This window comes from Pogona vitticeps, chromosome 2 (assembly GCF_051106095.1).
Source record: "Pogona vitticeps strain Pit_001003342236 chromosome 2, PviZW2.1, whole genome shotgun sequence".
Taxonomy (NCBI): domain Eukaryota; kingdom Metazoa; phylum Chordata; class Lepidosauria; order Squamata; family Agamidae; genus Pogona; species Pogona vitticeps.
The window spans coordinates 123,781,438-123,806,846 of record NC_135784.1 but is presented as its reverse complement, the minus strand read 5'-3'; the positions used below and the strand labels follow the sequence as shown (position 1 = coordinate 123,806,846).

Sequence of the window (25,409 nt, the reverse complement as noted above, 5' to 3'; positions counted from 1 at the left end):
AGAACATGGTATGCAATTCCAGATGGCCAAATCTCATCCCCAACACAGTATAAAAGGGGTCAAAAAGGGTGGGTAAAATTACCAGAGGCTTGGAGCATTATCCCTACAAAGAAAAAGATAACAAGGAAAGGGTTGGGGCAGAAAATTTATAAAATCGCGGTGTGTAGAATGAAGAGTAGAAGGCAGCATCTCAAAACAATTACAACCCAGGAAGATGTATTTTTTGCAGGTTTCTCCCTCCCAGTAACACTAGGTTGACTCTCTCTCCTATCTTAGTGTTAACCAAGACGTGACTAGACAGCTATGGTATCTGAAGGGCCCCCATGCAGTCTGGGAGCTAGCTCAGTCTTCTCACTCTCACAGGCAGTAGATAGAGATGTGTGCAGTCTCTTTCTCTTCTGCATCTGCCAGTAGGCAAGCATGCCCCTGGCCTAACCCCTCTCCTGTGGCCATGTCTTCTTGGCCTTGCCCTTCAGCCTAAGTTTTTACACACAGACAGAATGTGTGAGCATGTTCAGACTTAGATGCTAATATTTGCATTGAGGTAAACGGTAAGAAAAGAACTGGAGAAGGGGAAAAGCTATAATCAGCAAAAACAAACAACCCCCCACGCCTTTAATTTATGTGGATGCAGCCACTACCTCAACACTGGGAGCATCTGGGTTGATACAAACTGGACTTTACAGTTAACTCTGCAAAAGCCAGCTCACTTTCCTCATTCCTCTCACGCCAAAACAGGCTGTGCTGTGATACTGATTATCACCTGTTCAATTGGTCAGTTTCCCCCTTCCAGTTGATGCCAAGATCTAAATGGCAGTGTGGATGACCCACAGCTAACACTGAGCTGGAAAGTGCAAAGCTTTAAGGTTGGGCTCCTACCGATGCTCAGTCTTTATACTGTATCTTCATTCCTGACAGCATGGAGAAAGAGGGCAGATATGTCTTTGGTTTGTTTTGTTTTTTAGCATGAGGTTTCCAAATGGAGGTACCTCTTGGTAAGAAAGCCAAGGAGGTTCCTGAACTCAGGTCCTTCCTTGGGCCAATGCAGCAAATGCAAGCGGGGTGGTGGTGGTGAATAAGGCCATTTGGTATTGGGGAACGATTGATCAGAACCACAGTTTGTGAAAGAACAGGCAAAATGGGGTGTGACTGTTTTTACATGGCTAAGGGATCCGTCTAAGAACAAGTTAGATCTGGACCAAGATCAGAGGAGCGGCAAAAAGGCAATTGGACATACAGATGTTTTTCAGAAGTTACCCAAGTTACCTCTCCAACGTCTATGCAATGAGATCCCAATAAGAAATATAACTTAAGCCCCGTGAAAGAAGTCTACTCTGTTTTGAAAGTAGGACCCAGAGGGGAAAAAAACCCAAAATATTTCTACAGCATTTAGAACTGCTAACACTGTGGTTCCTTAATACAGAAATGTGATTACATTTGTGGCTTAGATGGAGGAAGGACCTCAAGGTGGAAAAAATCAGTGTAGTTCTACAATATGCTGCCTGTCTCCCTAGTTTCTAAAAGATGCCAGCTCAAGTTCTGTGCTCCAAAGCTTTTAGAGTTAGACTATCTTATCCTAGAGGAACACAGCAAGTGCACTTCTAAGCTCTTTTGTTGTTGCTGGCTGCAGCCAACCTCTATCTGAGCTCTTGGCAGAAAAGGATATGGACAACACAAAAAGTCCTTCTTTACCCCCCCCCCCCAAAATGATTTGGGTGCTCCAAGCATGCAGCAGCTAAGAGAAGAAAGACACTATCTGAACAGGCCTAGCTCATCAATGACAATGCAGGGGGTGACCGAATGGTTACAAACAAATAAATGTCTCTGAGGTCAGAATGTGGCTGCTCCCCAGATGGAGGAGGAGGCTACTGCTATATAGGGCAATTCACTATTGAATCCTTGGGCCTTAGCAGTGGCTATAGAGTGATACACAGAGGCAACCAGAATTTGCTGGCAGCTCTTCTTTCCCAACATAGCTCTGTTGGGAAAAATTCTGCCTATGACAAGAGAGCTGCTTCTCTGAAAATGCCAAATCCTGATTTTGACAATTTACTAGCTGGAAGGAGACAAGGAAATGAAAGCGAAACAAAAACAAGAAAACAAAGAATCGAGGCTTCAAGTAGTGAATCATACACCACTTCACCTTTTTGATATATTGAAACTAGGAAACTTCTATCTTGGAGGTTTAAAATAAATACTAATGTCTTGTTGCTTTTTAAAGAAAATCAAATGAAACAACACTCTGTCCCCTGTTCCTAAAAGTCATAAAAGCAAAGAATTCTCCTGGAACCTACAACATTACAGAATTACAGCATCTTTGGGTCTTGCAGTAAAAAAAAGTTTTTGTTTTTTTTTGTGTGATATTTTTACCACCCACAATTCCAAAGTGGCAGTTAATGAGAAAATAACCAACCATGTAGAGATGTATGGAAAAGGTATCTCATCCGGAAGGGGAAATGCTTCAAGGTCACAGAAATGTCGCAGTATATGTTATATATTACATAAAAATTGTGCCAAAATGTGTTTTTTTTCTTTTTCTTTTTGATTGTAAAAATCTGCTCTTGGTGGGGTTCCCCCTGTTCTCTTCATCAAAGCAGGGATTTTCATTCCCTCTCATGCTCCCATAATCACCCGTGGGGCCAGAGCAGAGCTGAGCGTCATATATCTATATGTATTTATATAGATATAGATATATTTAAAACCCAGACATAAAAGTTCGTTGTTGTTGTTTTCCTTTTTTTTTAAAGTGAGTAAATCAATTCTCTTTTGTTGTTATTTTTAGGATTTCATATTTACAGCATTTCAATTGGTATCACATCCCCCCTTCCCAACCCATTTTGACCCCGCCCACCGCCCGCCCCAGAGATAGGATGCCTCTAGGTGAGACTGGTTGCTCCCCCAACTCTCTTCAGGATGAGAGCCGGTGAGAAAAGTCGGAGTTGTGCTTGAAGAGGGAGACTTTGCTATTTCTTTTTCCTTTGGGGAAAAAAGTGCAGTCTGGGTTAGTGTTTTTGTTGTTGCTGCTGCTGCTGCTGTTTTTGTCATTTTTTTTTCTGAAGGACATACTATCCAGCTTGGAAAAATAAAAGTTCAACAGGCCTCTTCCCCCGCCCCGCCCCCATGTGGTCCCAAATGTGTTCGGATGGCAGCCATATTTGCATTTCAGGTACTCTTGACTTTCACTTCTTTGTAGGGAGGAATGAAACGGAAGAGTAGAGTTTTCTTCTTGCATCCCTGCTAAATGCTGGAGCAGCAACTCACTTGGCCTACGTAGGGGACTGACAGAACTGAGATCAAGGGATGGCACAGGAAGAACTGCCTCCCCCCACGCCCATCCCTCCTCCACTGCTATTTTGTGACATTTTATTTCACACCAGGTGGCCAGACCAAAGCAGCTAAGAGGGAAATTGCCACTAAATGCAGCCACAAAATTTATAAAAAAATAAAGTCCAAAGATAGCCATCTCAGTGCCACTTCCTTTTTCTTCTCCCAAAACAATGGTGCAAGTCAAACATTCCTACATGGGCTTTTAAAAATAAGAGAGAAACAAGGAAACCTTCCTGCTGCCCTGCCAATCTGAAAAAAAAAGAACCTAAGATGCAAATCTTGCTGATATATGTGACAGTCAACAAATACTGAAAGGCAGCTTCTGGGCTTAGCTTCCTCGGAACAACTCCTTCCTCTTTCCCCCCAAAACACCTTCCTCTTTCTATGGTACTTTGTTGTTGTTTTGTTTGTTGGCAACAGTTGTACCTATGCCCCAGTAAGGCCAAGTGCCATTAAGGCCCTGTTTGCTCTTCATCCTGACCTGAAAAGCAGGCCGACAAAGTCATGACGAGGGGAGGGTGGAGAGCAGGTGCTGAGCCAGGAGGCAAAGCGTTTCCCCAGGGTGCCCCGTTCTCTGCATATGTGGCACCCTCATGGCTTTGAGTTTTGTAGCAATAAAAAGAAACTTTTTTTTTGAAGAAAAATCTTTTTTCAATCTATTTTCCTCCCTGCAACCCGCCATTTTCTAGGTTGGAGGTAATGACAAAATAGGTCTTATCCTTTTAGCCTAGAAACTTCCCTCCTTCCTCCATTGTAATTGCCTGGAAAAAGAATCGACATAACCAAATAGGCCAAGTGTCGACTTCTCTCTGGAAAACTTCCATTGGGTAGAAGGAAAGCTGGAGAAAATGGCTGCCACCCCGTTGGAGAAGCCCTCTCTGCCTCAGCTCTTTCTTCCGCCACCTCCTCCCCTCGGTTCATTCCCCAGCCCTGCTCCATTCTCTTCTTCCCCACCCTTTCCTCCAGGAAAAAAAAATGAAAATGTTCAGGTCACGGCAAGGAGGCCGTATTGGGGTCAGGGGTATGGTCCCTCAAGTCCCTTTGCAGCCCCTCAGAGGCTGGTCACCAGCTGCATTTGGCCATCTCCCTCGACTGCTGGGTTTTCTAAGCTTCCTGGGACCAAATAGCCATCATTGCTGGGTCTTCGGACTTGGTAGTAGGCCTGGAGCTGGCTGCGTGGCACCAAGGCTGGCCGGTTGGTATAGTAGATTTCATTGATGGCTTGGGCGTGAGGAAGCACTTCCCCAACTGCCTCGGGGCTGCTGTCCGGGTATGGGGAGTCCCTCAGGTTGGTCATACTGGTGTACAAAGAGTCCCTGTTGGGCGAAGGGGCTTGGCCGTCACCCCCTTCTGTTAGGTCAGCTGTGCAGCTCTCCGACTCCTCCAGGTCACTCTGGTAGAGGATGGACTGTGCCCTCTGAAGCAAGAGCGGCTCCTCTAAGGCCTTATACATAAGTTCAATTTCCATGTTCTCCTCATGGGTCAAGGAAGGGGCATCAGGCACAATGGCGTCATCCTCATTGTTGGTGCCCCCTCCCCCTGCTACTACATTGGGAGGGGGAGGGGGCCCAGGAGGGTTGGAGCTCTCAGTGGAACCCCCGCCTCCCTTGACCACACCACTCCCTCCCCCCCTCAAGTTGTTATGCACCAACTCAGAGATGATCATTTTCTCAAAGGCCGCAGCATCGCTCAGGTTCCGTCGGCAGTCAGCCATCTTGGTGCCGTCGGCTGGGAAGTCGCCACTGCGGAGGGAGTAGCTGTTATTGAAGTTGCCATTGAGCGGGAGGGTGTCCATGCCACAGGCGTCTCGGCTGTTGTTCAGGGGGTGCTCTGTAAGAAGGGCGGCACAGATACAGGTGTTAGATGGGGGGTGGAAGGAAGACGGCATGGCCAAACACAGAGGTCAGGGATCACTTGGGAACAGAGATACACATGGCCAGACGGTCTGTCTGAGTAAAACTGACTGGTTTCTATATGCAAGGAAAACATGTGCCTGAGCAGTGTTTATGGCATGAGGTGCAGGTGCTCATAAACTCAGACATGTATGTTTGTGCTTCAGCAACAGAAGATAACTGACAATAATGGGGTGTGTGAACACCATACGGGATTGTCTTTCACAGAGAGACCTGGATTATGTGGCTAGTAAAGAAGGGCAGCAGGAAAAAGAATGGCTGAAAAAGCGCCCCCCCCCAAGGGACTGTGTCACTGATGCGGGAAGTGTAAATTGTTAAAATGAATTGTGGTTATCAATGCATTTCACCAAATAGGGCGCCTGCACCTTTTGAACAAAGTGCTCCCTAAAGGGCGATTTACACATTAAATTATCCAACGCCTGAAATCCTGCTGCTTATCCTTCTAATTTGCATCTAAAGTAGGCCTACTGAATCAATGCAACTTAAGACCAAATCCCTACTGGTTCTGTGGGAACTGGCTGACCCTCTTTCACTGCCTTGTTCTTTACCAAGGAACAGAAGAAGGGATTCGTAGTGTCAGAGTAAGAATTTGGGGATAAAGTCCAAGGTGCCACTCTGCAGAACGAACAGGTGAATTCCAGAAACACTCTGGGGCTACGTTAGCACTTTCAAAAGTCAGCAAATTACTACATAGCAGTCCAAAGAGCTCCACCTCAGATAAAACCTTGAAGTTCAGGTCTAAAATTGTGTTGCTACATCAACTGGAAGAAAATGCTACTGCAGGGGACAATGCCCCATTCTCTTCTTTGTTAGCAGGAACTGAGCTTTTAGGCAAACATCTAAGTTTTCCTTCGTGACAGAGTAGCTGTTTTCATCTATTAGGGAACAGCAGCTGCTCGCAGAATAACCAAGGCTTAGATGTTTTCCCAAAACCTCAAAGTTGTGGCTGCCTGTGTGCGGCAGCTTCTTATCTTCCTTCTCCTCCACAGGCCAGGATTTATTAGACTCTTGCTGAGCTTTTAAAACAAGCATTGGAGGATGCTGATACATACGAATGAGGTCTTAGGGGTCCTAGCACAGAAAGCCAAGACACTTGTCTTATATCAGCATAGGTTCAATGGTGTGTGACAGTGTGCGTGTGTGAGAACTGGTGCATTTATGGGTAAATATGAAAAAGAGGTTCATGGGTTAACTACTTTGTTAGTAAACAGGGTGTGTATTTGTGCGCATGTGTACATATGAGCGAAATGCAATAAAGGCATGATGTTGAGGAGAACAAAAGAGAATAGCCACATAGGCATGAACAGCCACACAAAGCCACATGCATTATGAAGCCAGGCATGTAAACTGTTTTGCTAATGGGAAAAGCCCACAGACTGCTCTGTGGCAAAAAGCTACGATTTACAGTTAGGGTAACATATGAGACTGGAGGAACTATAGGTCAGATATAAGGGCAGAGGGTGTGTGGTCTGCTGCACAACCCGGTGCTTCAACCCACTGCATGCAGGGAAGGGAAGGGTGGGTATTCTTCAGCTCTGTGGTTGCTTTTAGTGCCATCTAGTGCCCATAGCCAGAACAGCATGGTCCATGCCACCTCACTTCACCATCCACTGAGAAACAGGAACTAAAATAACCAAGGTCCCATCCACACACCCCACACCCCACTCCACCCCAGCACTCCTGTTCTCTCTACAGGACTCCCTGCTGCTGACAGATGCAGCCTCAATACACCCACTCCTTGCTCACATCTGTGTTGCGCCCACCCCCAGTTTGCCAGTCAAACTAGCAATGAAAGAAACATTACTGCGAAATGGAACTGGAAAGGAGGGACGTACTGGACTCTCGGAAGCTCCCTGCAGGCAGCGCCAGTTAGGAAAGGGAAAAGAGAAAAGAAAACGGCCAGGGTTAACAACGCAGTATGAAACATGACCCTGATCCTCCCTACAGCCAGAGCCTACGGGCAAGAGCACATGCTTTGCATGCAGAAGGCAGGCCCCAGGTCCAATCCCTGCCTCTCCAGGGAGTGCTGGGAAAGAGGGCCACTTGGAACCTTGGAGAGCAGCTGCCAATCCATGTAGACAACACTTAACTTAAAAAAAGCAGGCAATTATCCTAAGAAGTGGAGCTTGGCAAAAGTTACTCTTTCTGACAACAACTCCCAGAATCCCCTAACAAGCAAAGGCTGCTGGTTGGAGGATTCTGGGAAATGTAGCCTCAAAAATTGGCAGCTTCCAATCCCCTGAATGTGTAGCTGAAAAGCTCCTGGTCCCACCTTCCAAAATCTTTGAGAAGTTACTCTTAAAATGGCTTTTCCTAGGTTCCAAATCAAAAGCAGAAATCACAGGCATTCCTTTAGCATGCCCCTTTTAATCTCAGCCAGGAAAATGTGGGCGTATGTGTGTGTTTGTGTGTGTGTGTGCATTTGTGTACATTTGTGTTTCTGTGGAACCCATATCTATATGGACATCAGAGGGATGGGTAAGGTCTGTCCTCAAGTGTGGCGATAGTCGTACCTGGGGAGTTGAAGACAGGGGGCGAGGCAGGGTTGAAGCCCACAGACTCAGCAATAAGTGTGTTGTAGGGACTGGTCCCGCCCCGTGTCTGCAGCACGGGGTTAGTCAGCAGGTGGTTCCCCATGGTACCTGCAAGAATTGGTATGGGCAGAAATATCAGCATTGTATAGGTTGAAGAGAATTTGTTCCCCCCACATGCAAGGAGGGGAAAAGGTTCTGTTTGGGAGGCGGTGGCGGCAAAACCTTCTTGGGAAAATGTCACTGCTGTGTGTCAAACAGACAGCTGAGAAGGAGAAAGGTGACCCATTCAGGAGAATCAGATACAGCATGGAAAGTACTGAATAGGAATGTCTTCCACTGGTTAGGGATTGTCTGGGAGGGTTTTGTGACTGCTAGGCTGAAGCAGGGACTCTTGTCTTCTTGTAAGGCTCAGTGGAACTAATTTCTCATCTTAGCATGTAGGTGCGTGGTCTCACCCTGGCTTCTGACTTGCTGCTGGCAAGGATGAAACAACAATGGCAGCTCACCTCGGTTAAGGGTGGGGGTGCTGTTGAGGTCACCTGCCATGAAGCTGGACTCAGTTTGTTTCCTTACAGTATCGTTCCACATTCTTCGGATCCGGCTCTGAAATGACAAGCCCACTCTGGAATCAGCTGGACAACTAGACACCGAGGATGAAGGATGCTTCCCGGTCTCTCCCATTCAATTCTCTCCAAACCCCTCAGGCCACTGTCACAATTAACACCACCACTGCCACTCTGCTCAGCTCTACCTGCGTTCCAGTGTAGTAACGATTGTTGCTACGGATGGCTGAAGTCTTGAGGGAGCCCAGAGTGGCCCCTGGTGGACTCCGCAGGCAGCAGGATGCATGTCGCAGGCATTTGCTGAATTCACGGTGAACCTGGTACAGATATAAGGAGGAGTGTCAGGGGGAAAAAAAAGAAGAAACACAGCATCCAGCTACACTTCATGCTTGTTCTGCTCTCTTTGCTCAACTACAGTCACACTTTTCATTCTCATGCAAATTTGGTCATGCCCTTCAGTTCTGAGTTAGGGCTACCCACCTTTTTCTGCAAAGCACAATGAAACACAAAGATGAACATGCCCTGGAAAGCATTGAAGGTGGTGAAGAGGTAGGCCATAACAATAGACTCCTTGTTGATGAAGAGGAGGCCAAATGCCCAGGTGAGCCCCAGGAGAAAAAGGAGGGTGATGGCTCCAAGTGCCCATGACCTGCAGAGGGAGACATAGCCAGTTCTGAGGAAATGTGTGTGATGAAACATCCTCACCAACCTGAAACAAGCTATTGTTCCATTGTTAAAAAATCTGTATAACCTATGGCACAGAGGAGGTACTTTGCAGAGCAAACTCACTGGCTTTCCAATGCATTCCCCCCATCTCATGCTGAGATGGGAGTCATCAGCTGGAGGAACCATGGCTTCTACTACCAATTCTGGTATGGAATACACCACAGAAGCGTATATCCACGACAGAGCAGAAGGAGAGGTGTTAATGCAGCTTTCCAGTGCCTCCTTTCATGGCAGTTTTAAAATAGCTGGAACTGGTCTTCCTCATAGAGGGGATCATGGGAGTTGTACTTCAACCAATTTTGGACAACAACAGGTTGAAGAGTTATGTTATACTGTCCACCTCCTATTCAAGCCTGTTTTGCCATTTCATCTTGTCTTGCTTTTTCTTGTCCACATGTGTCCCCAAAGAGCAAAAATGTACAGACAGACTCCTCCTTTTACCTTGAGGGAACACCTGCCACCTCGCTCTATTTAACTTCCAACACAAAAACAAAGCAACTGCTTTGAAAGGAAGAAGAAAGAAACAATCTGTATAACCGCCCATAATCATTGATCTCTTTCCGTTGTTTAATGAATGGAAGAGTTATACACCCACTCTATCCTTTGAGGAAGGCTGCTGCTGAAGTATGAATTGGAAAGAAATGGCTGAGAAGATGTGAAGTGGGTGGAGAAAGAACACAAGGCCAAGACAGTAAGCGTATGGGCAGGGAAGGAAGGCTCTTCCACAATCTACGGATGACAAGCCTGTCTATGTAGGCATTACCAGCCGAAACGCTGGCTGCAGGTCCTTCGTCATTCTTGTCCAATGCCAGTCATGTTCACTTCTGTAAAACTTCCTGTGTTCTGCCTTTTGCTATTGGCTTCTGCTTTCTTTAATTTTGTAGAGATGCATTCAGGGTGGACCTATTCTGAAACTAATGAAGCTTTAGAGGCCTTAATCCCAGATGAGCCTCAGGAGTGACTTTAGTCCATTTTTTTAAATGTGGCAATCAGTCGTGGATCAACTCCATTGAAGAAGATAACAATGGTTACCCAAACCTTGTTGCTAGTTGAGAAGTGGCCTTCATAACAGTTCAAGTTTCAGGGCCCCAAAAATGTAGGTCCAGAACTGGATGCACTAAAAAAAAAATTAAGGAACATGCCACCATATTCCTTTTAATATACCACAGTCTCAAATGCTAGTTGTTCATTCTCTGTCCAAATATTCTGCAAAGTTACAACTGGACATATCTTTTACAACTGAAGTGTAGAGTCATTAAAAATTTTCAAAACAAATTCTGGCCCAATGAAGGCAGCAGAAATGAAGAGTATTACAATACTGCAGAAAACAGGAGTCAGTCTCTAATGGAAGGCTAGCTTTCATTGATCTCAGATTCTCATAAATGTGATTTGATCTAAGTCTGAGTCTTCAAAATAAAATATAATATGGGCACCAAGTATGGGTGCAAAGATGATGGGGTCCAGGCCATTCTCTCTGCCAATGCTTAAGAATTCCAAGACATTTTATGTCTGCAGGGCACATGAAACTGGCTTTATTAGTTATTTATTTGTAATTCTGAGTGCAATTGTAGTGTTCCTTTATTTTTCTTCCTTTTCTGATACAAATTTCTTTTTATACCTGGATGACATGACTGTATGCTTTAAAAATTAATTTCTCACTAAAACATTTTCAAGCACAGGACTGCAAGGTTGAAAAATCTCTTATGTTCTTAGGATATTCTATAAGGTTTTGTTAAGTTTGATGTTTCTCGGCCTTGGGAAAAGAAAATGTTAATACACCTTTTCAATTTGTTATTTCTAGACATGGACTGAAAGGAAGGGCTCAGGTAATAAGGCACAGCATCTCCTCCAGCTACAGGACAACCCTGACTATTCAGATGTTGGTCAGCTTGCAACGGCAGCCTACCAGCAATTTTTTCCCATGAGGGAAACGTGTAAATGAAAAGTCTGATAGTGGGAAAAGTCATCCTCCTTCCCAGATCTGTCACACAAAGGAGTGTGTTCAAAGTTGTCCTATAGATTGAGCAGCTGGCTGCTCGCAACAGTGCGAGCTAGCAAAATTTGCTGTGTCAGGTAAAGCTGCAATCTGAAGCCTACTTAGTTTGGAAAGAATCACACTGAAATCAATTTCGCTTATTCCAACTTTATGTCGTTGAGCTATAAATAACAAGAGCAAGGTACATTTTGTAAAAAGCCATCTGCAAGTGAGGGTCACATAACATGTTGCACATTCTATAACTGGAACTCCCAAAGGGCTCTTGGGTGGGTGTGATCTGTATCAGGGCCATAGCATGGGGAAAACAAGGTCCCTCCTATCGTTTTCTCTGCTGAGTCTATGAGTCTCATATTTGAACTAAAATTCCCTGGATTCAATCTTGAATAAATGTAGAACTTTCCAGCCCTCTCCTGACCAAGGGATATGATCAGATGGCATCGTGTCTGATTGCACCAGAAAGGGTAGCTTTGCTCAGATTGATCCTTCTTAATACAACCCTTCTGTCCATGTGGAATCACTCCAGCCTGGCCTCAGAAAAGAGTAGCCCTGCCTCTGGTTGATAATTTCCTGCATTGTAATGTGATCACTGGGAGATGTCCCCCCCCCCCCAAAGTGATCTAACATGAGCTATTTCCCTATCTGATCATACCCTTGGTTTCTCTGGATCCTTTGGAGATTTTGTCAGCCTCTCTAGCACCTGTTCTAGCTATGCTTGAAAACTGCCAAAGGTTGATAGGGCAGGGTTAAAATCACTTATACGGCTGTTGTTATTACCTGCACTCCTCCTTTTACTCAGCTTTTTAGACACTAAACAAGATTATTTTTACCTGAACTCAGCATTAACCAATGTGTATATTTCCACCCTCAGATCACAATCTTCAGCTTATTTTGTATGAACAAGTATATGAAGATGTGCCCTTATGAGTAGCATGACTTCTGGCAGTCTGGCAATCGCAAACTGCTTGCAGCTTAAATCTGTCCAAATTCTTGCAAAGGAGCACGGATCTCACCTCATTTTTCATATGATTCATACAGGGGCTTGAAATTCTTTTTTGTAAGGTAAGAACATATATAGTTATGTGCTCCCAAGTCACTTCCAACTTGAATTAATGATCTCTAAAATATGGTATTCTTAAAAGCCTTGCTGAGGACTTGTAAACTAAAGGCTGTAGCTTCTCTTATTGAATCAATCCATCTCTTCTTAGGTCTTCGCCTTTTCCACAGTTCTCGCATTTTCCTAGCATTACTGTCTTCTTCCAGTAAGTCTTGTCTTCTTAGGACAAGTCTGGTTAATGATAGTTATATTAAATTTGGTTTCATCTGATATGTTCCACATCTATATTGAACAGATACGAGAGTTCAATTGCACCCTTGTCTGATGACTTTGGCAATGAGAAACCATTCTGTTTTTCCATGTTATGTCTTTTGTGCAGAGTATAGGCCATGCTTCAGGGCAATCAAATATTGTGGCCCACACATTCCTTTTAGAACTTCCCATAGTTTTACAGGATCCACACAGTGCAAGGCTTTGCTGTTATCTATAAAACACAGACTGAATTCCTTTCAGAATTCTTTGGTATGATCCAATAACTGACTCAATTTCTATCATCTTTTGCTTAATTTGTTGTTAGCCATTTTAACAGTTTAATCAGTTACCCACTGAGGCTTCTCTCTCTCTTTGACTACAGTGGGGTCTCGACTTACGAACTTAATCCGTATTGGAAGGCAGTTCTCAGGTCGAAAAGTTCTTAAGTCGAATCTGCATTTCCCATAGGAATGCATTGAAAACCATTTAATCCGTATCTGCTCTTTTCGTCCATAGAAACTAATGGGAAGCTGCTATTCCGCCTTCTGCCACTAGAGGGGGATATTTTTTCTTTTTTTTCTTTTAACCTAAGATGACTTAGCTTTTAAAAAAAGGGGAAAAAAGAGTTCGTAACTCGAATCTAAGTTCGTAAGTCGAGTCCATATAGTCCTATGAGAGCGGTTCGTAAGTCGAAACATTCGTATGTCGAGCCGTTCGTAAGTCGAGACCCCGCTGTACTTACACTGAGGCTTTTCTTTTCTTTTTGCGCTCCTCCCTTGTAATATCTCTGGTTTCCATCCAATTCTGCTGGTTCATGGGCTAATAAGTTTAGTAATGTAAACCTGTTCTTGAAAATCCTTTACAAATGTGATTATAAGTAAGTCAATTCAGTGAGTAATTCCTGAGTTTCATTTCTGACTCCTTGGGCAAATTCTTCAACAATGTTTAATTATGTCATTTCCTACTTTTGCATTCTAGTCACCTTTGATTGTCAGCACATTTCTATGTTGGTGTGTTCTCAACTTCCTCCTGGAGACTGGCATAAAAGCCTTCAATTTCTTTTTTTTCAGCATCTGTACTAGGAGCATCCCCTTCACGGATTGCTGCCTTGTCGTGGTGAAGGGGCTTGAGTAATTCAGAGAAGCTATGGGCTATGCCATGCAGGGACACCCAAGACAGACAGGTCATAGTGAAGGGTTCTGACTAAACGCGATCCACCTGGAGCAGGAACTGGCAAGCCACTCCAGTATCTACGCCAAGAAAACTCCATGGACAGAAACAAAAGGCTAAAATATATGATGCTGGAAGATGAACCCCTCAGGTCGGAAGGCATCCAACATGCTACTGAGGAAGAGCAGAGGACAAGTACAAGTAGCTCCAGAGCTAATGAAGTGGTTGGGCCAAAGATGAAAGGACACTCAGCTGCGGACGCGCCTGGAAGTGAAAGGAAAGTCCGATGCTGCAAAGAAAAATACTGCCTAGGAACCTGGAATGTAAGATCTATGAACCTTGGTAAGCTGGATGTGGTCAAACAGGAGATGGCAAGAATAAACATTGACATCCTGGGTGTCAGTGAACTAAAATTGATAGGAATGAGCGAATTCAATTCAGATGATTATCATATCCACTATTGTGGGCAAGGATCCCGTAGGAGAAATGGAGTCAACAAAAGAGTAGAAAAAGCTGTAATGGGATACAATCTCAAAAACGATAGAATGATTTCAATACAAAACCAAGGCACGCCTTTCAATATCACAGTAATCCAAGTTTATGCACCAACCACCAATGCTGAAATTGACCAATTCTATGAAGACTTACAACACCTTCTAGAACTGACACGAAAGAAAGATGTCCTTCTCATTACAGGGGGCTGGAACTAGAGACCAAATTGCTAACATATGTGGAACAGGAAGCAACAGTTAGAACTGAATATGGAACAACTGATTGATTCAAAATTGGGAAAGGAGTATGACAAGGTTGTATATTGTACCCCTGCTTATTTAACTTTTATGCAGAATACATCATGCAAAAGGCTGGACAGGATGAATCCCAAGCCGGAATTAAGAAATATCAACAACCTCCGATATGCAGATGATACCATTCTGATGGCAGAATGGTATCATCTGCCATCAGAATGAGGGCAAAAGAGGAGAGTGAAAAAAAAAAAAAAAAAAAAAAAAAAAAAAAAAAAAAAGGTCTGAAGCTCAATATCAAAATAATTAAGATCATGGCCACTGGTCCCATCGCCTCCTGGCAAACAGAAGGGGAAGATATGGAGGCAGTGACAGATTTTACTTTTTTGGGCTCCATGATCACTGCAGATGGTGACAGCAGCCACAAAATTAAAAGACACCTGCTTCTTGGGAGGAAAGAAATGACAAACCTAGGCAGCATCTTAAAAAGCAGAGATATCACCTTGCTGGCAAAGGTCTGCATAGTCAAAGCTATGGTTTTTCCAGTAGCGATGTATGGAAGTGAGAGCTGGACCATGAAGAAGGCTGACCGTCGAAGAATTGATACTTTTCAATTGTGGTGCTAGAGGAGACTCTTGAGAGGCCCCTGAACTGCAAATAGAACAAACCTATCCATTTTGAAGGAAATCAACCCTGAGTGCTCACTGGAGGGACAGATCCTGAAGCTGAGGCTCCAATACTTTGGCCATCTCAGGAGAAGAGAAGACTCCCTAGAAAAGACCCTGATGTTGGGAAAGTGTGAGGGCAAGAGGAGAAGGGGACGACAGAGGACGAGATTGTTGGACAGTGTCATTGAAGCTACCAACATGAATTTGACCAAACTCTGGGAGGCAGTGGAAGACAGGAGAACCTGGTGTGCTCTGTTCCATGGGGTCACAAAGAGTCGGACACAACTTAACGACTAAACAACAACAACTTGGAGCACAGACTTCAAATGATGGTTATGCTGGTAAGGTTTCCAAGAAATCTGAGTGAGTTTATTCAGTTAGACATTATGTTATAGCCCCTAATGTTTTGTGGTATACCTCCATTTTCTGTTATAGTCACATTGTTCACTCTTCTCCAGAGTAAAATATCTTTCAATTATTTGCTTGAATATATACTGTTCCAGTCTACTTTAGCTTGCTCACTTCCAGTATACCATTCCATTTCTTGTTTTATGATTCTATGCTTACTTTGATTCATACATCTGTTATTCCATGTTCCAATCATGTGTACCATGCAGAATCAGACTTTGCTTTTCCCTCTGTGCATGTTAGAAATAGTAAACATTCATTTAGCTAATCTGATTTCTCCATTAGTAATTGCTATTTGTACTTATCCTCTGCCTTTCTTCAATAGTTGACTGAGTGCCATCCTTCCTGGAAGTCCCAACTTACAGCAGTTTCCTTTGTTTTATTTTGCATTATCTCCACGTAGAATTTTTGAAGTTTAAAAATATTCAGAAGTGATTTACCATTGTCCTCTTCTGTTTAATACAAACAAGAGTGACACTTCCATTGTTTAGTAAGATTCTCTGCCAGTGTTACCATTCAATACTGCTGTTGCTCAGTAGCTGCACGTCTAGAATTTCTGTGGCCCCATTCACCATTGGAACTATCAATATTCTTCCTACTGATGTCAGCATTAATTCTGAAGGGGCGGATTCATCTTAGTCTGGTGTCTCAGCTTTGACTACTCTTGCCTTGGGTGATGCTGCTATGAGTCTAGGCTTGTATGGCTTTCTAATGGGTTTACTCTTGGTTTCCCTGACACCCTCAAATGCTTTCATCACATTATTACGTACATCCAAGGAGAATGGATATTCTCTCATATAGTAGAATAAAATCAGATTCAAAAGAATTCCTTGCAATACTGCAGTAGTGTCAAAGAATCTCCAGATTCTGCAATTCATTTTTGAACTCAAGAAAAACCCTTAGAATGAATGCAAACACATTCTTTACAAAAAGGGACAATTAATGTTTGAAAGACTATAGTTCCACTTGTCCACCTGTTAAAGAATCTTATTTAAAAGTCTGTTTATAGGAGTTGCACACGTATAGTTAAAAGAGAAAAATATTTTCTTTCACTTGCTGACACGCATTTGTCCTTCACAGCTTCTCGGCAACATAAACATTCCCATTGTTTCTCAAAACTCTTAGCAGATGAAGATTATTGAGACTGTTTAGCACTAAACATATACAAGAATGCTCTTAATCTATTCATCTGAGTTGGCATAGTAAATACTGATCGAATGCTTTTCTTTTTAGTACACTTTGAGATACCTTACAAGGAGCAATATAAAAAATTAGAAAATGTATTATTTTTCTCATTACAAGTGTGACAGTTGGACAATGCTGATTGCAAATGTTTTGGAAAAAGTCTAAGCAAACTCTTCCAATAACACGAGCTTGACAGCATCAACTGGCATGCTTCTAGTAACAAGCCTGATTAGATAGCTAATGTTTTCATTACATTCTTGGTGCCTTGGGATGCTTGGGATCAAGCTGAAGATGCTTGGGATTAGGAAAATGTCTAACTTTTATAGATACAAGCTCAGTAATTGGTGAAAGAAATAATAATACAGATATAGGCAAGAAGAAGTTATGAAGTCTATTGACTGATTTTGCATTTTTTTAAATGATAGTTTTCTTGTACTGTATATGAAAAAATTGGACGAAAACATATAAACTACAGTCAACCCTCGACTTACAAACGGCTCGAGTTACAAACATTTCGACTTACAAACCACTCTGAGAGAAAAATATTGACTCGACTTGCACACTTAGATTCGAGTTACAAACCAAAAAAAACGTGTTTGAGGTGGGGAAAGCATGAAGTTTGAACTTTCAGTTAACCGTTGGCCAGTGAAGAGGGTGCTTATCTACTTCCTCGCTCTTCCCAGCGTTTTGAGAGTGGATTTGGAGACAGTCTTCAGACTGCCTGGTACTGCCTGGTACTGCTGGTACAGTGCGGTACGGACTGTATTTTTATTTTTTGGCGCTTTTTTAATTTTTGATTTTTGGATTTTTAAAAGGTGTTCCCTCCCTCCTTTGCTGCCCCCCCTTTCCCCAAAAGGTGCTTGTATTGGCTTGTCTTGATTTAAAAGGTGCTTTTCAAGGTGATCTGTTGTCTGAAAGGTGCTTGGTTTTTTCCAGAAGGTACTTGTCTTGGCTGAAAATGTGCTTTTCAGGGTGTTCTGTTGAAAAGGTGTCTGTTCCCTCCTGCTCTCCCTCATTTCTTTCCTTTTTTTTTTAAACCTAAGTCATCTTAGATTAAAAGGAAAAAAGAAAGAAATTCTGCCCCTAGTGGTAGGAACGGATTAACCGGCTTTGCCTTAGTTCCTATGGGAAATGCCCCTCAACCTAAGAACCAAAAACTGCCGGAACAGATTAATTGGTTTTCAGTGCATTCCTATGGGAAATGCTGATTCGACTTACAAACTTTTCGACTTACAAACTGCCTTCCAATACGGATTACGTTTGTAAGTCGAGACCCCACTGTAGTATCAGCTCGGCTCATTCAACTGTCTATTCAGAGACGGTAGAATAGAAGGACAAAATGTCTGAAGGAAGAACTAATTCTTCATGAGTGATATTTAATTTATTCATATGCCCAGAAGAGAGCTTCATACAAGGATGTCCAGATTAATTTTTGATTCTAAAGTGCTAAGAACTATTTGAGTTCCAGGAAGACAAGGAAACTCTCCCCTGTGGAGAGGAATGTTTGCCATAGGAAAAATCTATGGGCTTTTCCGATCCCTCAGAGTTCCTGTGTCAGCAGGCTGGAGTGAAGTGTTAGAACCTCTAACCCTAACAGCAGAATTAATGATCTGTTTTATAACCTAAATGGTCATACACATACTTACAAATGTTACCAAGTGTAAATGCAGGTAGTAATTCATATCCCAGCATTTTAAAAGGCTAATTTCAACCCTTGAAACACCAGCCACTAGAATCAGGTCAAAAAAGAGACTCTTGTCCAGCAGGCCGAGACAAAGAGGCGGTCCCCAAACCAGCAAAATCAGGGAGCAGGACAGGGGACAGACTGTATTTGTCCTTAGTGTGGAAGGGATTGTCACTTTCGAATTGGCCTTCTCAGCCACACTAGACGCTGTTCCAAGACCTCTATTCAGAGCACGTTACCATAGTCTCTCAAGACTGAAGGATGCCTAATCTGAAAGAATCAGGTCTTTTTATTCCCAGCTGTTGGCCAGAAGAGACATATTGCTAGGACTGAGAAATGGGGACCACTGCCTCACAGTCAGGGAGAAAGTTGAAGGCAAATTACTAATACACCTTCCAGGAATTTGCGGTAGTTCAGCAAATCCCAATTTTTGAGCAACAGCAATAATAACATCATTTCTTCTACCTCAGATAGGCTGCTGAAACGAAGGAAGCCTAAGGTAATCTGCAATAGACATTTGCATGAAAGGCCTGTGAGCTCAGTTCAGTTTTGGTATTGGAAACACATTTTTAAGCTCACTCATAGTCACCCTGTTGTTTGATTCTAAGTTTATATATTTGGCACCAAACCTCTTGTTGGTGAATCTTGAGATTTTACTTAAAAGACAAAGAAGATCTGTGAGAGCAGGTGAGCTTGGGCTCACAGGAAGGGTCTACCTCTACATCCCATTAACCCTCCCACAGGTCCCTATCAAGGATACATATTGGGCATGGGTGGATCTCTGCTCCACTCCAGGTATTACCCCAGCATAGCCTCTTATTTTGAACCAGGAGGCAGGATGGATGATCAGGCATGAGAAGGAGAGAAAGGCTGGGAAAAGCCCACCAAGGAAGTTTTGTGCCGAAAGGAGGTGGTTGCCCTGAGCAGGGAGAGAGAAGATCTTGGGGTTGTTGGCAGGAAAGAAAAGGATCGAAGTAATACAAAGGACTGGGCTGGCACTCCAGAGTGGAGTAGTGAGGAGCTGGATACTGCCATGTAGGCTGGCTACGCTGACCCTGAAGGAACTCCTCTTTTGAGCCACATCCTCTCATTTTCCCTATTGAAAAGGGGCTAACAATAGACTCCAGGAAGGACTCTAGACAATCTGGCAGGGTTAAGATCAGGCCAGGAGTCATGCTTGAAGAAAGAAAAAGGACCCTGCTGAAGTGACTGAGCCAACTGTGCTGCTGGTGTCATGAGAGACAGTATAAGAGACTGTGACAGCTGGCTATGGATATTTGGGAGGAGAACCAGAGGGTCTATAAACCGTGACTTGAGGTTGGACTGCCTGGGCATGGGCTGCAATGAAGGCAACCTCGCCGCATCTAATTGTAAGTGACTCGGCAGACTAGAGCTGATTTCCCTGTGGTGACTTGAACTGGCTGGTGGAGAGAAGATGTAAATATTTTGAATAAACATTCTCTGTCCGAGTTGATGGCTGTTTCCGAGTCTCATTCAGGATGACAGATGACACTGGAGTGCCCCTCATGGCCCCCTACCCCTTCTGATGAGTCATGCCGCCCTGAAGTCTGACACTCTGGCCCATAACCTGGGCCAAGAGTCTGTCCCATTAAACACCAAGCTGGCTGCTTTCTCTGGACTACCATGATCCAGTGAACAAAGGCCACTTCTTGGTTGCCCCCTGAACTACAGTGGGAGGCTTGCCCTGTTCATGCCACAGAATTGCTGGAGAGCGCAATAACAATTTCTCTTTAAAGAAAGGGCAAGGAAATGGGAAACAGTGAAAGTGGATATGAGTCAGTATCATAATCCTCTGCCATAATAGGAGAGAAAAGGTATTTTTCTGAGGCATCTTCCTGGACTTCTTTCCCTTTGAGTTGATGGAAGCTGACTTACAGTTTGATGCCTTCTTACGTCTGGCTGTGTCAATTGATCTGCCAGAAGTTGGAGGGGAGGTGTATAAGATGGATGCTGCCACTGATTCACCTGTCAGTACCAACATGGCCTTCAATGCAAAAAGCTTGCAGCTTGAATGCTTCTATGCCAACAAAATTTCAATGACAAAGGTTTCATCTTGAGGTTTTTTGAAACTGAAGGCTTCAGTGAATGCTTTGATCCCAAATATTTGGACAAAATTTTTGGAGGAGAAACAGAAGTCAATGGAATTAACAGAAGTACCTCAAAAAACAAACAGGTTTCATGATGAAGCCATGAAGAGAGTCTTATCAGAGTGGCTTGATCAGTGGCTTTCAAGGATTAATCCCAGGCAAGTCAGACAAGACTCTTGTTGTTTTTTAGTCTTGGCTTCTACAAATGGAGGAGGGTTGGACTAGAGAGACTTTTTCCAAACAAACAAGACACTTAAAATGCCTGTCTGAGGTGACATTTTTCTTTCCATTTATTTATTTAAAATATTTTTAAATACCTACCAGTCTCTAAGTTATTTGATCACCACCATCTTGAATGTTTTTACTAAATGTTTATTGTATTGCATTTTAAATTATGTTTAGTATATGTTCATTCCTTCATATTATGTTGATGTTCACACTGATATAATTTAATGTTGTCCAATTATAATTGTTGATCATTGTTTTACTTCATTGTAAACCACCCAGAGTGGACTTCGAAGCCAGATGGACATTACATAAATTAATTAAATAAACAAACAAATAAATATTTTTACACTGCTTCTCTCCTTAAAAAGGACTCAAGATGGCTTACATAATTAAAATAAAATATTTAAAAGCTAAAAACAAGTTGGCAAAATTGGCAACAGGAGATGTAAAAATTGGGAGGGGGTCCCCTGGACATTGTGTAGGGCATTAACCCCAAAATATTGAATGAGAAGAACCAGATGTAGAACGAAACTGGAAGTGTACTATTAAGACACCAAGAAATCTGAATCTAAACCAGAGGATCAAAAAGAATCAAAATATTAACTCACTTGATGTTGTCCAATCGACTGGAATCTGGTTTCAGGACGGATGTGTTGCGGATCATCTTGTGCAGTGTGATCATGAGGAACACCAGGTTGATCTGGGGGATGTGTACAACCGGACATGAGCAGGAGAAACAAAGTCCTTTGCCCCATAGCAGCTCCCTTTTCCCTACTGGGGGCTTTCTCTTTGTTTGGTTTGGAGGCGATTCTGTGGGGAGAATTCCTAGCAAGGACCACTACATCCTCCCTCTCTCCCACCCCCAGACACTCCTCTGAGCTCTAGGACTGGTCAGGAAAGACTGGAGTAAGGGCACTAGTGCTCTTAAGGGAAACGCTGGTTGCTTATTTCCAGACTCACCACAATGACAAAAGAGACGGGTCCAATGAAACTCCAGATGAAGTAATTATCCACACGAAGCCAGCATCTGCCACAAAGAGGAGGATGGTGTCAGATGGAGGTAGGGAAGACAATGAATACCTCAAGATTCAACGCCTTCACAGCTTATTATTAGCATAAAGTGACACTGTCCCATACACTCCCTTTCTACTTCGTGCTCAGACTCTCTTAATTATTTTACTTGATCCTTCCCTTTGTCAGACTCCAAGTGCTGCCTCACTCGGTAGCTTTCAATGCAGCCTACACACCCACCTTCTGCTGTCATTTGCATAGGAATGTAGGAAACTGCCTGACAAGAGGACAGACCTTGGGCCACCCAGCCCAATGCTGTTGACTCTGACTGGCAGTGGCTCTTCAGGGTTCCAGGTAGGATTCTTTTTCCTTTCCCTACCTGGAGATCCCTGGTATCCCCTGGTGGCCTCCCTTCCAAGTATTAACCAAGCCTGACTGTGATCAGCTTCCCAAATCAGATAAGACCGGGTGCGTTCAAGGTGGTGTGGTGGCAGCTACCGTGATTTTTATCTCTCCTTCCTCCAGGCTTAGTGCTACTGGAGAGGTAACATACTAACCCCTCTCTGCATTTTATCAGTGATGCTTTTTAATAGCCTGTTTTATCCTTCCCACCCATTCTTCCCCAGCCATTTGCTCAGGCCTTCTGTGTACTCACGCTTTCTCGGTGCCATAGCTGCGGTAGTCAATGGCAGCAGCAATACCCACAACCAGAGCAGGGAAGCAATAGCCCCCTAAGTAGTAGTATTTCTTGCGGGAGTACTCGCTCTCGAAGACCTCAACCAGCATGAGGTAAAGGTGGATGGCCTCCAGGCACATCCAGGAGAATGCAGCCAGGAAGAAGTAGTGCAGCAGGCCTGCAAAAATGGGGCAGGCAATCTGGGATGGAGGAGGAAAGAATTCTCGTCAGCATGACTAGTCTTTTCTTTACTTCAGAAGGCGGGAGTATTCATTTGCTATATTTTAAGCACTTATATCCTGCCTTTCTTGGTAACAGAAGCAGCACCAAGTCAGCTGAAGAAAATAAAGGACAAAAAGCCCAGCATTGAATGAGGTAAATGTAATAATTATTTACAAATACCCAATGCATTTTGGAGTTCTTTTCCTTATTCAGAAACTGACATTTTATGCAATTAAAGATCTACACAGATCTTCTTGCTATCTGAATAGGTAACTCTCTCTACTGCTTCGGTATTCAGACGGGAAGAAAAAATGTCTGGTTGGCGTATAATTACTTAAAATGTCAATTTCTGAATCAGGAGTAGAACTCCAAAACATGTCTGCTGTTTGTAAATAATTATTAAACGTCATCTTATTCATCACTGGCCTTTTGTCTTGACAACAGGCCTACTTGATAAACTTGACAACAGGTTTTAGCAGGCTTTCAGAAAAGAGTATTTTAAATAATATTAGTACTATTAGTCATAGAATCACAGAATAATTGAGTTGGAAGGGGCTTCTAAGGCCATTGACTCCAACCCCCTGCCCAATGCATGAATTCAAATCAAAGCAGATCTAACAAGTGGCTGTCCAATTTTCTCTTGGGTGCCTCCAGCGCTGGAATGCTCACCACCTCCCTAGGCAACTGGTTCCATTGCTATACTGCTCTAACAGTTAAGGATTTTTCCTGATATTCAGCCTAAATCTGGCTTCCTGTAGTTTGAGCCCTTTATTATGTGTCCTGCATTCTGGGATGGTGGAGAAAATATCCTGTCCCTCCTCTGTATCATTTACCTTTCAAGTATTTGAAAAGTGCTACCACAACTCCCCTCAGTCTTCTCTTCTCAAGGCAAAAACATGCCCATTTCCTTCAGTCTTTCTTCACAGGGCTTTGTTTCAAGTCCCCTGATAATCCTTGTTGCCCTCCTCTGAATTTGCGCCGTTTTGTTGGCATCTTTTTGGAAGTGTGGACACAGTATCCCAGATGAATCCTAACCAGTGCTGAATAGAGGGAGACTAGTGCCTCGTGGGATTTGGAGACTATACTTCTGTTTTAGCATCCTAAAATAGCATTTGCCTTTTCTGTAGCCACATTGCACTGTTGCCTCATATTCAGCTTTTGATCTACAACAATCCCAAAATTCTTCTCACTTGTAGTATTGCTGAACCAAGTATCCTCCATCTTGTAACTGTGTATTTGGTGGAGTTTTTTTGCCTAGATGTAGAACTTTGCATTTATCCCTGTTAAATTTCAATCTGTTGTTTTCAGCTCTGTGCTCAAGCCTATGAAGATTTTTTTTTGAATTTTGTTCCTGTCTTCCAAAGTATTATTTATTCCACCCAATTTTGCATCATCCACACGTTTGATAGTATTTTCTGTATCCCCTCATCCAAGTCATTGATAAAGAACACCAATCCCAGGACTGAGCCTTGTGCTGCCCAATTGTTACCTCCTCCCAGTTTGAGAAGATGCCATTGATAAGCACTCTCTGAGTACAATTCTGTAACCACTTGTATCCATCTATGTTCCATCCAGCCCACACCTAGTTAGCCTGCTAATCAGAATATCATGGGGCACTTTGTCAAAGGCTTTGCTTAAGTTAAGATATATTACATCTACAGCATTCCCCCCAAATCCTTAATTATTGGCTCGCTTGCTAGTGCTGTGCACAGATTTGCCAAGCTGAGTTAAGATCCTCACTGTATCCTATTGTACCACTTGTCCCTTGGAGAGTCTTTTGCCTGCCTTCCCAGTTGAGGACTATTCCATGGTGCTTCTGCATTCTTGGGAGGAGAGATTTGTCACACACCTCATACTGTGTCTTATCGATGCCAATGAGAAAGAGGAGCTCTGTGATGAAGAGATTGATGCAGAGATTTTTGTGGATGGTGTTGCGGTCAGTCTGCAGTCCACGCAGAAAGCAGAAGGTGGAGATGCAAATGGCCAGGCAGACCAGGGAAATCACAATGCCCACCCACGTGATGACAGAGAGCAGCAGCTCATTGATGCGGCCCTGGTACTGAAAGAAGAAGAGAAATGAGGCTGGGTGCACACAGCTTCCCTCTCCTGCCAGGTAGTTTCTATTGCTCTAGGGCTAAATACTACATTAAAACCTAATATCCAATATCAGGGGCTGCTACTCAGACTGGCTCCATCTGACGAGCTGCCACGAGCATTTGGAAAAATTCTTCTGTTTTCCAACTGGCATGGGCACTGAATTATCATCGAAACAAACACACACACACACACACACACAAATGTAAAACTTTACCAAGCTTTGGCTGCCACTGCCCCAATTCGCTTGAGAGCAACAGGTAAAGAACAATACCTGTCATTTCCTATCGGCATCACTGCCACCCATGTGGGATCCATAACAGAAAGCACAAAAATTCAGAATGCATGATCAGACAGTGGCTGTCGTCATGGTGGCAGAAAACTGTTTCCTTCTAGCTCTCTATCGGGACCATCCCCCCATCACTACCTCTATCAATGGAAATGAGATTCTTACAATTTCACGGTGTGCCATCAGCACAGCGAAGTTGGTGAGATGGCTGCAGGCACAAGTGGTGTGGGTCCTGTTGGTTTCTACCAGCCGGCAACCCTGTGTGGACCAGTATCCCATCATGGAGCGTTCTGAGTAGTTCCAGAAGGAGCAGTTGGCATTGAAGTGGTTCTTGTCCTGTACAGAGAGAAGTATTCCTATGGCAGCTATCACTAAGGCAGGAGTAAGGCCAGGGTAGCAGAAGATAGAATCAAAAGACAGAATACAAAAAAAGTGGTTTGTTACAGGAAGAAGAGAGGATGGGTTTCTTAGCTGCAACTGTGGTCATTTGGAAATCTGTACATATGGATTCTGTGTCTGCGCAGAAAGCAGCCTTGGAAGTTTCTGAGGGTATGCATT

General features: G+C 43.5%; 1 protein-coding gene across 10 annotated transcripts in view; it reads right to left on the bottom strand.

Moving 5' to 3' along the window:
• Positions 1-1,138: 1,138 nt before the first annotated feature.
• The window catches only part of ADGRL1 (adhesion G protein-coupled receptor L1), a 176,280-nt gene continuing 152,009 nt past the window's right edge, over positions 1,139-25,409 (bottom strand). For 6 of the 10 annotated variants that reach the window (XM_078385866.1, XM_078385867.1, XM_020800351.3 and 3 more), the window contains 11 exons: positions 25,017-25,187; positions 24,318-24,527; positions 22,226-22,446; positions 21,520-21,586; positions 21,168-21,259; positions 8,818-8,986; positions 8,526-8,654; positions 8,281-8,377; positions 7,754-7,882; positions 7,076-7,093; positions 1,139-5,157 (listed from right to left, as the gene is read on the bottom strand). In XM_078385866.1, coding sequence (XP_078241992.1) covers positions 4,379-5,157; positions 7,076-7,093; positions 7,754-7,882; positions 8,281-8,377; positions 8,526-8,654; positions 8,818-8,986; positions 21,168-21,259; positions 21,520-21,586; positions 22,226-22,446; positions 24,318-24,527; positions 25,017-25,187 — 2,082 coding nt within the window. In that variant the 3' untranslated portion in view covers positions 1,139-4,378. Of the gene's footprint in view, positions 5,158-7,044; positions 7,094-7,753; positions 7,883-8,280; positions 8,378-8,525; positions 8,655-8,817; positions 8,987-21,167; positions 21,260-21,519; positions 21,587-22,225; positions 22,447-24,317; positions 24,528-25,016; positions 25,188-25,409 lie in introns of all 10 variants that reach the window. The other 4 variants (XM_078385868.1, XM_078385873.1, XM_020800354.3 and 1 more) reach the window with 2 other exon arrangements.